Raw genomic sequence first — 14,777 nt, forward strand, 5'->3', positions numbered from 1 at the left:
AGAAAAAAAAAATGGGAAAAGAAGAGACTTGGATGGGAAAGAAATTGTCCGGATTGTGCATTGTTTTTTCTTCTTTATCTATTTGAAAAGGAAAGAAGTGCTAAGGCAACATAACTTCTCTAAGCACTTTTCTGCTGGTTTAAATTAGTTAAATCATTTTGTATAAATTAGATATAATTCTACCTTTCCAATATGTATAAAAATTGATGAAGCTGCATGGTTTAAAATAGGAAATTCACGTTATAAAAAGTCATTAAAAATTCTGTACAAAATCACAACAAAATAATTCAGCATGGGAAAGGTAACAAGTAGTAAAACGTTGGTTGAAAAATATAGATTTCATATATATTTTGTAATTGGCCCATCGCTAGTTTAAAAATTGCATAGATCCTAATTATTGCTTGTGATTTTGTTATCCCGATCAGGTAATTGACGCGATCCCAATGCCCCTACCCCAATTTACAGCGTCGCAAAGACAGCGGGCGAGCGGGGCCGCGGCGGCGGCGGGACCCGCCGGGCCGCCCGCTGGGAACAAGGCGGTGGCGGGCGGCGGGGCGCGGCTCCCCCGGCCCTCGCTGCGGCGGGGAGGCTCAGTCGTGGAAGATGGCGTTGAGCTGGGCGCTGAGGACGCGCTCGTGGTGCGGGTGGCCCTCGTAGGGCGCCAGCCCGTCCACCGGGATCTCGCAGCGGGAGGCGGCGGGCGGGAAGATGGCGGCGTGGGCGGGCGCGGCGGCCAGCGCGGCGGCGGCGGCGGGGTAGTGCATGGAGAAGGCGTAGCTCTTGTCGAAGTCGGCGGCCGGCTCGTGCTTGAAGGAGAAGTTGCCGTTCACGCTGAGGGGCGGGCTGAGCGGCCCGTCGAAGGCGGGGCTGGCGCCCTCCGCCAGCCCGCTCTCGAAGAAGGGCTCCAGCGCGGCGCCGTAGGCGTGCGGCGGCTTGAGGTGGAAGAGGTGGGAGCTGTCCATGGTGCCGTAGGGCGGGCTGGGCAAGCCCGGCGACTGGTAGGGGTAGGGATGCGCCGGGAAGGGCGCGCCCGCCGCCGCCGCCGCCGCCGCCACGTGCGGCGGCACCTCCTGGCTCTGCTCGGGGAGGAAAGTCCGCGGGTTGAGCTGCAGGCAGCCGGCCACCAAGTTGGTGGTGGGCTGCGACAGGCCCTTGCAGAGGGTCTGCACGAAGGACACCAGGTCCGGGCTCTTGCCCGAGCGGAGGATCTCGGAAAGTGCCCAGATGTAGTTCTTGGCCAGGCGCAGGGTCTCGATCTTGGAGAGCTTCTGCGTCTTGGAGTAGCAGGGCACCACCTTGCGCAGGTTGTCCAGGGCCGCGTTCAGCCCGTGCATGCGGTTGCGCTCCCGGGCGTTGGCCTTCATGCGCCGCAGCTTGAACCGCTCCATGCGCGCCTTGGTCATCTTCTTCTTCTTGGGGCCCCGCCTCTTGGGCTTCTGGTCGTCGTCTTCCTCCTCCTCCTCTTCCTCCTCCTCTTCGTCCAAGTCGTCTTCCTCGTCCTCTTCCTCTCCGTTCCGCAGGGAGTCCTCCTCGGCCTCAGCGTGCAGACCCTCCAGGTCCTCCTCTTTCTTGTCCACCTCGTGCTCCTCGTCCTGGGAGCTGAGGCACTCGTCCGTCCAGCTCGGGGGGCCCTGCGGCTGGGGCTCGCCCATCAGCCCGCTCTCGCTGTACGACTTGGTCATGGTGAGCCTCTGCATGGCGGAGGAGACAGGAAAGAGACGTGTCAGCACCCGGATCAGCGGCCGTGGCCCCGTGCGACCGCCCGCGGGGAGAAGTTGCCCGTGCTTCGCTCCCCGGTCCCGCCGCCCCCTCCCGAGGGAAGCCCTGGATTCCCCACCGTGCCAGGGCAAACTTTTAATTGTCTCCGCGTTTCTGCCTTGTAATTAAGTTGACATATGTTCAAATACCATTATGTAACTCGCCGATATTAGCGGGGAATATAAGCAGATTATGCGTGCGGGAGCCAGCCCGGGCGGCACGACGCAAGTGGACCAAGCCTGGGTTGTTTTGTTTCGTTTTGCTCCAAAATAATCTTTAAACATTTTTACCGACTACAGGAAGGAGGACGCACGGACACACAGGGCACCTGCAGGGACGGATAGCTCCTGCGATGCCCGTCCCCGCCGTTCTCCGTGGCTCCCCCTTGTCACCTCCTTGCGTGGGGCTTGTGCCGCCCGGCGGGCGCCGAGCACCTGCGCCCCGGTCCCGCCTTCGCCCGCAGGACTGTCACCGGGCGCCCGCGGCGGGGCCGCGCGGCCCCTGCCCGGGGTAACAGGTGCGGGACCGGCCCCGGCTTCCCGTCCCCGTCGTCCCCTCTGTTGCAAACGGGTCCTCTGCTTCCCGTGTGGGGTTGCGAGGGGCCCCCGGTAGCGTCAGGCACACCGGGAAGAAACAATGCTGTACGGCCGCCGAGGCACAGCCTGCGCTGGGACCGCGGCGATCGCGCTCCGCCGAGGAAAGGGAGCCGAAAGTTCGGAGGTTCATCGGCGGAAGCACAGTAACATATGCAATATGCGTCTCTACAATGTAATAAAGGGACGTACATATACACATTTATATGTGTACATGGACGCACATACACATTTACATATATATATGTATACACACACGTACGCGTGCGTATATGGATGGATACAGGTGTGCCCGCACACACCAGCGGGAACGACCGCAAGTGACAATAAAACCTGGAGCCGTTCTGGCAGAGGCATATCCCGTCCGCCCCGACGTCGCAGGGTCCTCTCCCACCCCGGCAGCCGCCGCGAACCCTTTTCCCGCGGGGGTAAAACCCGGTTTCCCGTTACCTCCGTTGCTCAGCCTCTCCTGCGCGGTGACGGTCTCATAACCCCGGCACAGCTCTCCGTGCGGGGGCGCCGCGCGTGTGTGCGTGTGGCGTTTTTTTTCCCGAGGTTGCCCGGCGCCGGGCTCCCCCCGTTATATAGCGGGACGGAGGATGCGCGGCGGGGGGCCGGCACCGGGACCCGGCCGCCGCGCGGCCGCCGCGCCCCGCGCGCCTGCGCCCCGCCCCGCGCCCCGCCCCGCCCGGTGGCACGCGCCATATGGCCGCCCACGTCAGGCGCGCGGCGCCCCCCCCACGTGACGCCCCTGATTTGTATGCGGCCGCGCGCCCGCCCGCGGAGCCGCCACGCCCGCGCTGACCCGCGGGCCGCGCCATCTGTCACCGCCACAGCACCGCCACCGCCACAGCCTCAGCACCGCCACGGCTCCGGCACAGCACCGCCACAGCACCGCCGAGCCGCATTGTTCCCATTGTTCTGGGCGGCGGCCACAGAGGGTCCCCGCCGCCCCCCCCCCCCCCCACATCTCCTAACGGGCGCCTCCGACCCCCCGAGACTCCCCGTCCCAGTCCTTGTCGCCCTCTCGCCGCCACAGGCCCCCTCCTCTTTCTCCGGTTTTCGCCGGTGCTGGGGAAAACGGACGTCCCGGGGCTGTTGTGACACACGCACACGCACACCTGCCGGCTCGCTTTTCACGGGTTTTCGGTGGGAATACTGCCGGTTAACGGAAAGTTTGGAAGAAAGACGCCGAGTGGGTGGCTTTAGAGTCTTTAAACGCCTCGGCGGAGTTTGCAAACGCCGCCAAACCTTAGGGATGCGCTTTAAGGAGGGAGATAGCCCCCTCGCATTATAGCTGTGCTACCGGCTCGCATTATCCGGATATTTATTCAATAAAAATAGAATTATTTTCACCTCTTGAGGCTTTAAATGAGAAACAAATAATTCCACCCTAAGGAGATGAATTTGGAAGATAATTTTCCAAGTCGGGTTATTTCTGAAATGTTTCTCTCCTGTTGGTGACCTACATAGCTCGGGGCCGGCGGGGCAGCAGGAGGGGACTCCGGGGATGTTCGCCTTCCCGGCAATAAAATACAGAGGGCAACCAGCTACTTTTTGTTGTGTCAAAGCCGGCCAGTACTCTGTGGGAAGCGAGGACCAGCACGCGGTGTGTTCCACCAGGTCCGGCGGGTGGGGCTGGAGCGGGCACCCTCGGGTCACCCGCGGCTGCGGCCCTTCCCTGGGGCACAGAGGGGAGAGAAGCGCCGGCGCCGACCCACCGGTGGGTAGCCCCTGCCCGTGGCGAGCCTGCTCTGGCCATAGAGGCGCCCCCGGGCCAGGGTCCGGCAGCTTGCCCGTACCCCGGGCGGCTGGGCCGGGCCTCCTGCAGGGCCGGCAGCCCCCGAGAGAGCGCGACCCCATTAACGGGAGCTGCTGGGGCAGCCGCGCTGCTGGAACGGACGCGTTTTGGAGGCAGTGAGGTTCGAACGAGTTTGGAGAGCGCAGGAGAGAGATGGGTCTGGTCCATCCCTGTCTCGGTTGCTGGAAAATGTCCCTTTGAATGGGTCTGTCTGGGAATACACCTGGGAATTTGGGGCGCTGGGGAAACGCTCGGCAAAAATATTGGGAGGGCACCGGCACAAAACTGGATCTCGGGGAGCGGTGAGAACTTTGGGGTGCTCGTGTGCTTCTGAGTGTGATGAACACAGTCAGTCATCTTCCCTGGGAGCAAAATAAAATCAACACGTTGTCGATTGGCAGGTAACTAGAGAGACAAATGAAGAAGCAGGCAGTCGGACAGAGGGGCTTAAGCCCGCCGAGCCCGGCTCGTTCCGTCCCAGTCGGTGATTGATTGGCGATGGCACCCTCGTGGCCGTGGAGGAGCCGGGCCGACAGGTACGAGGCGCTGCTCCGAGCCGCCCGTCGGGGCCAGGGACGAGCGCTGCGCTGCGGGGGCGCCGGGGCTCTCTGCCGCTCCGCCTTCATCCTTCCCGCTCTTCCCGCTGCTTCGGCGCTGCTTCTACACCCGGTTCTCGCAGGCAGTCGGCTCTGCCTCCCCTACTCGGGCCGTCCCCTGGCTCAACGGCTCCAGTTTCCCACCTTCCCCGTTCTCCTCTTCCCGCAGCCGCTTGGTTTTATCGCTCCAAGCGTGCCTATTTTTTTCTCCCTGACCTACAGACTCCTCCTTCTCCATCTGGCTTCTAATTCGGCTTCTGTTTGTTTTTCCTCCCGAATCCTTTGATTTTATTTTCTATATATTTTTTATTATTTATTTTTTCCCTTTTGTCTTTTCCTTTCCCCTTTCTTTTTCTCTTTCCTTATTTTCTTTTTTTTTTCCCTTTTCCTTACACTTTATTTTTCTTTTTCCTTTCTGCCCTTCCTCCCTCCCTAGCTTGCTTCCCGCCCCCCTCCCCTCCTCCCGCGGCGCGGCACGCGAACCGCACGCGTCCCAACAAAGCTCGGTCCGGCCCGGCCGCCCCCCGCTCCCGCCCCAGCTGCTGCCCCCGGCCGCGGCGGGAGGCGGTCCCGGGGCCGCCTGGGGCCCGCTGCGGCGGCGGCGAGCGCGGCCCCTCCGCGGGTCGCCGCTGGGGCCGAGCCCTGTCCCAGCCGGGCGGGCAGGGGGGGTTTGTTGCGGGGGAAGCAGCGCTGTGGAAACGCCTTACAGTTGTCCGGAGCGCGAAATCCGCTCCCGATGAAATCTCTTGGGTTTGCGGCATTATCTTAATTAAGATAATTGATTCATATTGCACCTGCGAGAGTGCGGGGAAAAGATGCCTCCCCAAATAGCTTGGAGCTATTGGAGAGAGGAAGCCGCGCTTATAATTGAGCGAGTGATTTACTGCCCGGGTAGCCCGCGCTGCTCGGGCTCTCTCCTTTCGCTGCCAGGTTTCCCGTTCTCTCCCTCTCCAGAGAGGCACGCACGCAAAACACGAAGCTTATCCCGAGTAAAAAAAGAGAAGGGAAAACGTCTCTTCCCGCTGTCCCTGTCCCCCTGTCCCACCCCACCGCATGGCACCGTGGGGCTGGAGCCGCCGCCGCCGTGGGGATCGGGCTCGGGAAGGGCCGGCTGGGTTTGCCCGCGGTGTTCCCCCGCTCGCCCGTGTCCAAACGCTGCGGCGAGAGGAAGGCATGGGAGGAGAGGGCAGCCCCACCGCCCTGCTCCGCCTGCCGCGGCTCGGAATCACGGCGGGACAACAGCGCTTTGAAGGGCCGCTCCGGTACCGGTTCGGTGGGGGGTGAGACCGCTTCGTAGCGTCTCTCTAGGACGCAATGTACATCTGGGCTCCAAAATTGGTACGGCTGATTAAGGTGCTTTTTCTGCTCTTTCCCCCGTAAACCTCAGTGTATTAATTTTATTGAGCCTTTCCCTGCTAGATAAATGCTGTTGTTATTTTAATTCTATAAATGTAAACTTCTATTTAGTTAATGGAAAATACATCACCACCGAGGTTTAATTATCAGCTTTTTAAATTACTCTTTTAGTCAAGTGCACACAATTATGAAATCACAATAGATTTAAAATATAATTCAAATTGATTAAAAAAACAAATCAGAGAAGTACGTACCATTAAAGCAAATGTCTAAATTGTTTTGGTAGACTGGCTACCTCCTGAGCTACAGTCTAAATAGCATCAGCACTCTTTGCTATCGGTGTCAAACCACCTCTGTTATTAGGAAAAAGGATTCTTATCAGAAGGGATTTAGATGCTGTTGTAACTGCAAAACCTAATTATTTTTGATCCAGGCATTTACCCCCAGAGAGTCCCACCTTGTTTAAATAAAGTGTTTTCTTTCCCCTTGAACAAATGAATTTCCATTTGAATTAAATATTGATAATTTGACCTTTTAGTTCCTTTAACTAATCAAAAGAAAAAAAAATCCAAATGTAGATCCTAGTGCCTTGCCCTAGTGGGTCTTTCCGCTTGAATAGACACTGAGATTAAATGAGTCAAACTTCCTCTTTCACTGCACTCTCTTTGCACTAATTGCTTATGCAAAAATGCAGATTTGTATTAATTAGTAACTCCACTGATTAGTTTGGTGGTATTTTCACGTAATAAATCATGCTGCAGACACGATTTTTGGCACATCCCCAGTAGTGGCTCAGGATGCAATAAGTTTTCCATATTAAATAAAATCTTAGCCTAAATCTACCTTTTCGTTGCAGGTACACTGTGTACCACCTGCTGTACACACCTGCTACGGGAAATTACCTTCTGTCCCTGGCAAGCCTCTTTCCTTGATAATGCACTCCTCTTCACAGGGTGTAGACTTTAAAATGGGACACATGAATCACAGCATCAAAGAAGGAGAGAAATCTGATGTTATTTTTGACCCTTTCAAATGAATAGTGCTCATTTTTTAAGGGGATGAAAGAAACATGTATCTATGTGAGATGCATCAATATAGATTTTTTTTTTCTTTTCTTTCCTATGCCTGGCCACATTATCTCCTTTTACAGCGTCATTCACTGTGTGCCCAAATTATCAAACCCAAGCCCATTTTTATTTTGTACATTTATTTCTCTTTCCTTGAGCTGCAGAGGCTGAACTTGTACAAACATCACACTTGTTAACTGGAGCTCACATCTCAGTTGCATGCAGAGGCCTCAGCAGCAACAAGACTCCACAGCATCTCTAATGGTATCTACACAGTACCAAACCCATCCCCGCTTACATGTATCCTGAAACCTCTATAAAAATCTCTCTAGATCACACACAGACTGATGCACAGCCTCCAGCAGCTGAGATTTACATGTAAAAAACCTTTCCCAATTCTTTCTAAAATCATCCTAGGTATTACTTTTCTCCTGATTCCCTCAGACTGAGTGGTGTATACTTCACACTGTGTCCTCAAGCAAGGCAACACAAGGCATTGGTATCATATTTACCACAACAAACAATGTCAGTTGGTGCAGTGCTTGTTAAAAAGAATATGAGGCTCCAAAGGAATATGAAAGATGATGACATTGGTGTCATTTCCTCACAGGTGATATTTTCAAGGGCAGATTGCCCAGTCTTTGTCTCTTTTCTGCTAAAACTCTCCCTCACATAAGCAGGACTGTTGCCACAAACACACTTGCAGGATCTGGCCTTTGGCCTCAGTCTAAGCAGTGCAATGGGGTGGAAGAGCATCAAACACAGGTGCCAGCAGATTATCCAAAGCTTTGCTGAGATTAAAATCTTGTCTCAATATGAGTTATTGCATATTCTCTAAATAGAAATCTCCTTAGTGGTGGCTTTAAAAGGTCTGCTTTTGTTTTCCTTTGAGAGAAAATAGCAGTTGAACCCCAGGCTGTGCAGATAAAAGCTTATGTGTTTGTTCCCTATAGCCGTCCAATCTGAAAATTTTTGCCAATATTTTGCACTTCCTAGCAAATCTATTGCTTCAGTTAGTGCTCCTTTATTGAAGAAAGTTAAAGCCAAAATGCTCTTAAAGGGTTATACACAAAAATGGTCCTGATTAATCTCAGAACATGGTTACTTGTTTAAGCAATATCCTGAGAAGAAAACAAGAAAGGTTAAATCAATGATCCACAGGGATGGAAAAAGAGATTCAAATAATCATTAAATCTTATTACGTAATGCGGCTTTGTTTTTACCTCTTGGAGTGAGTTCACACCTGGATCTGTGCTTTAAGCGCTCCACAGTGAGCTGGGCACGATGGAGAATCATTTCCCATCACTGTACAGTGTCACTTCCACAGCTGAAACTCTTGCTAAGCACTTTTGGTATGTATGAGGATATTCTTAGTTACACACATCACCATATTTTAAGAGATGTCCTTCCTCTGCCATTCCTGTTACTGCTCCCTTTTTACACCCATGACTGTCACTGTTAGCTCACAACATTGTGTCAAATGCCTAAGAGTGTGTTTCACCACATGGGTCTGCTTTTCAGAGATGCTCCTGGGACATCAACCATCCCAGCTATGAGTGTGATTATCCCAAAAGTACACTGATATGGTGTGCTTCTTCTCTGTTTCTTGAGGAGGTGTCTCAACCTCTAATCCACAAAGGACAGGATAAGCATTAGATAGCACGCCTTTTTTGCCCTCTTCTCACTGCAAAGATTCACAGAAAATCTTGTCATCCAAAAAAGCATTTTTGTTCTTATATCACTTCCTGCGGAGTGTGATTTTATTGCCCTCCATTGTCTGGGGGCAATCTTATAATTCACCTCATGGAGGTATGTATATATTAAGGCTCTAGGGCTGAAACCAAGCAAAACCTAGACATAAATAAAATTTAATTATGTTCCAAGGACTTTCAAAAGCAAATGTTCATGAGGTTAAAAAATATGCCCAAACACCAAAATATTTTAAGTTCTTGTGCAAAATTAACTTTCTGTGACCTTTCAGCTGGGAAGATGCAAGCCTTGTTGAGGTGCTCAGTGTCAGAGAACTGATGGCTGTGACTTTAATTGACTGGGGGAGAGGTGTGGACAAGCTTGAAAAAAGCAGTAGATGGGGAATGGTCTCCACACTGCAGCCTGTCAGGCACCCTTTGAAGAAAGGCTGGCTGTAGTGGAGTTCTGGCATGAGCAGGCAGTGATGCAACAGTTAAGGATGTTCTGGCTGGAGTAAACTTGCAGAGAGACATCCTTAATGCTGAGCATCAGCCCAACGCTCTGGGTGGGACTGTTTCTGAGGCGCTGGGACTGAAGTTGTGTGTCACAATGCACACTCACTTCTCTTGTGTAACAGGTAGAACCTTTCCTGTTAATTTGTGATGAGTCTTGGCCAGGAAAACATTTCTCTTTGCAAATCATCATCTGAGCCCAGAGAAAAGTATGTCCTATAAACCTGTAGCTCTCTCATCTGGCTTATTCCTTCTGTTAGAGTTTTTTTCTCAATGCTGAACCTTTGCTTGGTTTATGTGGTTTCCCAAGAGAGGAGGAACATGCTTGTAAATCACTGTTTTCTCTACAAGTGAGCTCCGGTTACATGCCACTATGATAATATAAATATTTACCCATTTTTTCTCTCTTCACCCTTGCAAGTGGATAAGAGCATCTGGCCCTTTGTTAATAATCTATTGTCAGTTTGCTAGAGCATCTTGTTGTTTATGTTCACTTGAACAAGAGCAAATAAATAACCCTGTTCTCCATTGCTTTGCAGAGTGGGGTCACTGTTGAAAGGGGGTGTTAAACCTCTCCTTCCAACAGAAATGGAGAATTCTCACCAGGTCACTCTTCAAGTGGCTTGCAGATCTGTAGTCAACAATTGCACATGTGAAGCAGTGGAGAAGAAATCTATGATTTTTGTATTTCTGTTGTATTTACAGAATCTTTGTTGCTACACAAAAAAAAACCCCTCAAAACCAATGACAAGACAACGAAGAATGAGATCTAGCATTTTTACACCTGACTTTTTAAAATTGTTGGTGGAAGAAGAAATATGGAGTATAACATTAAGATGTATTTTTCAAAGATCTATTTCAAGCTATCATCTGTAGTTCTTCTGTATCCATGTCATCTTTAGGTAGACTGATGCTCTGTAAAACTATCAATAAAGACAATGACTACATATTCTTTCCAAAATTAATTTAAAGGTTACAGTTGTCCAGGATGGAAAAGCAACTGTCAGCAGGTGTTCTTGTTTGGTTTTCTATTAAATTGAGGGGGGGGGGGGAATCAAGGTTCACATAATCTCTACCTCTGATAGATCTGTATTTCTAAAATGATTTGTTATTGAAAAGAGTTAGTAATTTCAGTTGGTGTCAGGCATTTACTCTATCTCAAGTAATTTATAGTCCATTTCTTCTACTACAGATCCACAAGTAGTAATAAGTTTCTTGGATCACCTTGATTTCAAATTTTCTGTTGAAAGTTTGGGACAGCTCATCCAGTAGGTGCTGTGGACAGACGTGTGAGAGCTGTGAACGGGAAGGAGTAGTGATGTGATCACAGAAGTGATGAGGAGTCAGCCTGGCCAGCAGTTGGCAGCTCCCACCCTTGGATTAAGGATTGAGGAAATGAGCCCGGGTGTGACAGTGTAGGTGCACGTAGCCTTGAGGGCTCAGCAAAAGCCATGTGATTTCTGCAGGGCAGGATGTCACGGTGTGCAGTTGGAGAAATTTAACAGCTTGATGCTGCTCAGGGTGGGAAGGCTCACTCCCTCTGCCTACTATTCCATTTCTCTGTTCCCTTTGCTCCTGTTGGTGTAATCTGCTCCATCCTCTGATACAGATCTTGAGTCTGTGATGCTCAGTTGAGAAAACCTTTTTGTCACTGAACTGGCTACATTGTCTCATAGAAGACATGACAAACACCTTCACACATGCAGGATAAGAAGCAGAAGCACACAGCCAGGAGAGAATAAGGACTGGGAGAGAGGGGGAAAAGGAATAGAGGGAGACCCTCACTTTTTCTGCTGCAATGTGATTCTGCATTGAGCCGCCAGGACTGGTGACACTGCATTGTTTTCTGCTCCTTACTAAACTATCTGGGATGGACTTGCTGAAAACATTACCAGTATAGATGAATCTTTGCCCTGGCCCAGTATGGGATCACATTACATTTACAGTATTTTGTCCTTTTCCTCATTTTTAGCTTTGTAGGAATGGCAGAAGGGAAGTCCTGCCTATCCTAGTTTGGATCTCTGAAAATATTATCCCTGAGAGGTTTTCAGTGAAGCTGAAGTCTCCCTGGATGGCTTAAGCCCATGTCATCCTACCCATTGCATTGTTCATCTGCAACATGTTTCATTCTCAGTCCAAGTTAACTCTGGTGTGTCATCTGTGCTCATCACTCTGAAGAACAGACACACAATCCTGCTTAGATCTATATTTTCAGTTTGAAGAGATGGCAGCTTTCATTTATCTGGCCAATAGAATTGTTTTAGTCAAAAACAAAACCAGCAAGAAAATATTCAGCCAAATACTGATTTTGTCTAAGACCAGGTTGGAGGGAATTCTGTAAAAGGATTCACAGCAATATTTGGGAAGAAACAGACAAGAGTCCACATGAGACTCAGAGAAGGAGGCATTCAGTGTCCATCACTAGTGGCACAGGACTTCATGCATCAACCATCGGAAGCTGGCTTCTAACAACCTTAAGGCTAACATTTATTTAATAAAAAGATTTAGTATTTTCTATGAATTCTTTTTAAAAAGAACTGAAATTCTTAAACAGACTTTATGCTAAAGGCAACTTAAGCAAGGCTTTGCTTTGTTTTGTTTCCAGTTAAGTGCAAGAGAACATATCTTCATTTCTTTGCATTGAGATGCAAATTAGAGATAATATTCTTTAGCATTATGGTGAGGTAATTTACAAGAGACTGAAACAAGCCTTTAGTGACATACAGGCATTATAATATTAAAGGAAGCAAAAAATAATTGATCAGATATTTTGCTTCCTACAGGCAACAGAGAAGAAATGGAGCACCTGCACAAAGTTCATTTGTGTGTATTACTGCTGTGGTGGAGAGATGGATGGTGATGGGGGCAGTGCTGTGCAGATGAGTGGGAGGAGTGGGGGAGGACGTGAAACAAGGTAACTTAGAGCCATTTCTGTGCTCATTTGCCTCCTGCATTCCCAATCAACTTCCAAAATAAATTAGAGAAGATGAAGAATGTCTCCAACTTACACCAGCTGCCAGTTGCCTTGCACAATTAAAATGTGCAGAGAGGTACTGCTGTGCTCCACGATCTGCAGGGGCCATGGAAGCTCACAGCATTGCTGCTGTATCCTCAACAGGCCCCTCTGCCTGTCCTGCAGGACAATGCCATGCTCATGCAGCAGCAGGATTCTGTCTGGGGGTGCTCCGTCCTGCTCTGGAACTGCACTAATGTCTGAGCACAAATTTCCTTTTCTCCACCTCTGTCCTCAGTCCAGCTCAGCACATATATAATTGAAGATGGCACAGAGGAGTTGCTGTAAAGTCAGCAATAAAGTGATGATAATGACAGTGACCCTCTTCTCCTTTGCAAAAATTGCCTGATTTTTGAGGCAGAGAAGATGGGGATGTCCTTTTATTGTGTAGTTGATAGAGCAAATATTTATTAGATGATGAAAATAAGAAAGATAACTAAGAAAACAAACAAACAAAACCAAACCAAAACCAAACAAACCAACAGAAAAACCAAACCAACCCCCCCCCCCCCGAAAAAAAACCCAAACCAACCAATCCCCTGACACCTTCACATTTGCATTTATTTGGAAAAAAACCCAAACTTTCTCACATATTCTAGACATGAAGCAGTAATGCTCTGTGTGCCCCATTTATTTCCATAAGTAATTTCATATATATGTATATATGTATGTACTGTGGGATTACAAAGCTTGGTACAAATTATACAATTCATATGCAAAAAAAAATATTATCTGATGCTAGATTGTGTCATTCTGTTTAATAAGTTGGCAGAAATAAGTATCTAACTGACATTTCGTCTTCTCAACCCCTCCTGAGGCTCGGCGCCACAGTCGGTCTTCCTGCGGATCGCGCCCACCAGGAGATGGCACTGAAGAACTTGTCCTACAGACGGACCCGAGAAGGCAAAAACGCAGCCTCACAAACCGCCTCTGTGTTTGGGAATACGAAATAATTCGATAGGTATCTCTCCTCGGTAGTATTTGCTTTTAGGAAGGACTCAAGGCTTTGGGTTGTTTTTTTAATTTTGTTCTCTAAACATGATGAAGAGGCTAAAAGGAAACCAACCTCAGTACCTAGTGAGTGCCATCTGGGTTTACCTAGTGAAGCACATTGTAGTTTTCTGAAGTAAGTCCTACAACACTGATAAGCTTTCAAAAACAAGATCTTATGAGCAAAAAGTGTTCTTCTCATATAATTATTTTTTATAACACCTGCGTTCTGAATGAACAATCAGTTCATTGAAAGTTCTTTTGAATAGAACTATAATTGTGACTGAAAAAAAGGCATTTTAGCAACTTCAGGTGGAAACTTTTTTCAAACTCTAATAAAAAATGCAAAGGATTTTCTAGTGACATGAATATTTCCACCTTTTAAACCCTTATCTGATATATGCTAAACCTTTCTTTGGCTTCTTGAAGAATTGCAATAAATTCATACTCATGTCTTAAAATGCAAGAACGGTGCTTTCAGATAGGATCCTATTATTGAATGACAGGTGAAGGGATGTAAATCTTTCAGATGTAGAAGCAAAGACACGAGAAGAAATTAGCCATATATAATACTTTTGGGGGAAAGTCTAGTTACTTAAGAAAATTCAGAGATTACAAGATGGAAACTTGCTCACATTTCTTTCTCTCCAGTAGCTGTTAGTTCCCATGAAGATTGATGAAAATGTCTTCAACATGATCTAAATGGCACTTATGCCTCAGGGTTCACTTCACGTCTTTTGATGCGTCCCTGATCAGGCTTTGTTTTGGGAGGTGTGATGGTATAGGACCATTAACCGTTACCAGTAAGTGCTAATGTTAATTACATTAAGCACAATCCTCCAGTTGGTCCATCTGTTACTCATTTTTTATGTGCTACCTATTATTGTTTGGGGTTTTCTCTGTGCTCCGGGAGAATATCTTCTGGTTTTCTTATTGGCTTTATTTAAAATACGTTAATTTATGTATGCCTCGATAAAATGCTTTAACACATTTCAAATTTAGCTTTCATTTTCTACAGTATTTTAAAAATAATATTTTTGCTTGTGGTTTTAGTATTTAGTTAGGGCGTTGCACCTCAATGTATATCTTAGTAAACTAATTCGACATCTTGTATTTCATATAGTGTGCATCTTGAAAATTATCAGTGTCATATTTTTAGATGAATTTGGGCTGTTTTCCTCACATTTTAACATCACGATTTGTTCTTTTGTTATCACTGTGTGCAATTTACATAGGTTTTAATTTCCCTCGCTGTATTTCCCTTTATTTTCCTGGTACTAAACTGAAATTTGTATTTTCGGTATTATTCACCTGCTGCTTTACTTCTGGTCGCGTTCAGCCGTGCCACTAGCTGAAGGCGCAGGGACAGGCTGCTGATCTCTGCGCTTCGTGCGCCACCACA

The 14,777-nt window shown here is 48.7% G+C and overlaps 1 protein-coding gene and 1 long non-coding RNA gene across 3 annotated transcripts; one reads left to right on the top strand and one right to left on the bottom strand.

Annotated features, from left to right (window-relative positions):
• Positions 1-457: 457 nt before the first annotated feature.
• NEUROD1 (neuronal differentiation 1) lies at positions 458-3,015 on the bottom strand. Of its 2 annotated transcripts, XM_030277592.4 has the most exons (2): positions 2,802-3,015; positions 458-1,691 (listed from the first exon to the last, which is right to left on the bottom strand). In XM_030277592.4, the coding sequence occupies exon 2, from the start codon at positions 1,680-1,682 to the stop codon at positions 591-593; it is 1,092 nt and encodes a 363-aa protein (XP_030133452.1). In that variant the 5' UTR covers positions 1,683-1,691; positions 2,802-3,015; the 3' UTR covers positions 458-590. The 2 variants fall into 2 exon arrangements, with proteins under 2 accessions (XP_030133452.1, XP_030133451.1); XM_030277591.4 differs by lacking the exon at positions 2,802-3,015 and having other exon boundaries at positions 458-1,697.
• Positions 3,016-3,083: 68 nt separating this feature from the next.
• On the top strand, positions 3,084-14,191 carry LOC140684573 (uncharacterized). Its single transcript, XR_012057008.1, has 3 exons — positions 3,084-4,688; positions 13,203-13,346; positions 14,027-14,191. It is a non-coding gene; the product is annotated as an uncharacterized lncRNA (long non-coding RNA).
• The last annotated feature ends 586 nt before the right edge of the window (positions 14,192-14,777 follow it).

Source organism: Taeniopygia guttata, chromosome 7, assembly GCF_048771995.1.
Source record: "Taeniopygia guttata chromosome 7, bTaeGut7.mat, whole genome shotgun sequence".
In the NCBI taxonomy this organism is placed as follows: domain Eukaryota; kingdom Metazoa; phylum Chordata; class Aves; order Passeriformes; family Estrildidae; genus Taeniopygia; species Taeniopygia guttata.